The following is a 1,262-nucleotide window of genomic DNA, read 5'->3' as shown; positions in this document are numbered from 1 at the left end:
TGGTTTGCCACCTGCCTCAGCATTTTCTATTTCTTCAAGATAGCTAACTTCTTCCATCCCCTTTTCCTCTGGATGAAATGGAGAATTGAAAGGGTGATTCCTGGGATCCTGCTGGTGTGCGTGGCCTTCGCTGTGTTCATTAGCCTTCCTGCTGCTGAGGATTTGAATGATGACTTCAGGCTTTGTGTCAGGGCGAAGTGGAAAACAAACTTAACTTTGAGATGCAGGGTAAATAAAGCTCAATATGCTTCCAGCAAGGTATATCTCAACCTGTTCACGCTGTTCCCCTTCTCTGTGTCCCTCATCTCATTCCTCCTCTTGATCCTCTCCCTATGGAGACACATCAGGCGGATGCAGCTCAATGCCACAGGGTGCAGAGACCCCAGCACAGATGCCCACATGGTAGCCATGAAAGCTGTCATCTCCTTCCTCCTACTTTTCATTGCCTACTATTTGTCCTTTCTCATAGCCACCTCCAGTTACTTCATGCCAGAGACTGAATTAGCTGTGCTGATTGGTGAACTGATAGCTCTAATCTATCCTTCCAGCCATTCATTTATATTAATTCTGGGGAACAAGAAATTAAAACAAGCATCTCTAAGGGTGCTATATAAAGTAACACATACACAAAAAAGAAGAAATTTCTAATAACAAACAGATTGGAAGACACACTATCATTTTCTAGGACAAAGGAAGACAAAACGTTCATTAATTATCATCTGTTCTTACATTAATGTTGATTTCATATGGTTGATTACCTTCCAATGAATGTAGTATATTAATAACTTAGGACATCTATGTATAGTTTATTTTGCCTCTTTATCTTTGCCTCTATGCCTCTTTGTCTCTTTTCTCTCTCTCCTTCCCAGCAGAGTTTTTAAAAACATGTTTTAAAACAAACTATGAGAGGAGAGAGTATTTTCATAGTTCTCAATCATTTGTCCAGATGCAAATTGTATGGCTAATTCAGAACAGTTGTAATAGCATCTTGCTCCTTTGCAGCCCTCTGAAAAGCAGCTGGCTTATCCTCCTGGTCCTGACTAGGTTCTTCTTCTCAGATCATCCAAATAAGCTCCACCTTTGCAAAAGACATCTTAATAAAATGCTATGCAATTCTATGAATGTAGCAGAAATTAATCCTGATTATAACCACAAATAAAACATAAATTGTGATTAAAATAAATATTGTCACAGTGAGTACAAAAATTATGATCATAGATCAATGAAAAAAGATACTAAATGTGAGAGAAGGACTGTTTGTA

At 38.7% G+C, this 1,262-nt stretch overlaps 1 protein-coding gene across 1 annotated transcript; it reads left to right on the top strand.

Annotated features, from left to right (window-relative positions):
- Positions 1-3: 3 nt before the first annotated feature.
- Positions 4-648, top strand: LOC102773705 (taste receptor type 2 member 7-like; the record flags this gene model as incomplete). The annotated part of the gene is made up of 1 exon (XM_006777747.1): positions 4-648. A coding segment is annotated over one exon (645 nt), but the record flags the coding sequence as incomplete, so codon positions are not given.
- Between the last annotated feature and the right edge of the window lie 614 nt (positions 649-1,262).

This window comes from Myotis davidii, unplaced genomic scaffold, assembly GCF_000327345.1.
Source record: "Myotis davidii unplaced genomic scaffold, ASM32734v1 C63865717, whole genome shotgun sequence".
Taxonomy (NCBI): domain Eukaryota; kingdom Metazoa; phylum Chordata; class Mammalia; order Chiroptera; family Vespertilionidae; genus Myotis; species Myotis davidii.
The sequence above is the reverse complement of the archived record's forward strand: the minus strand, read 5'-3'. Positions and strand labels throughout refer to the sequence as shown.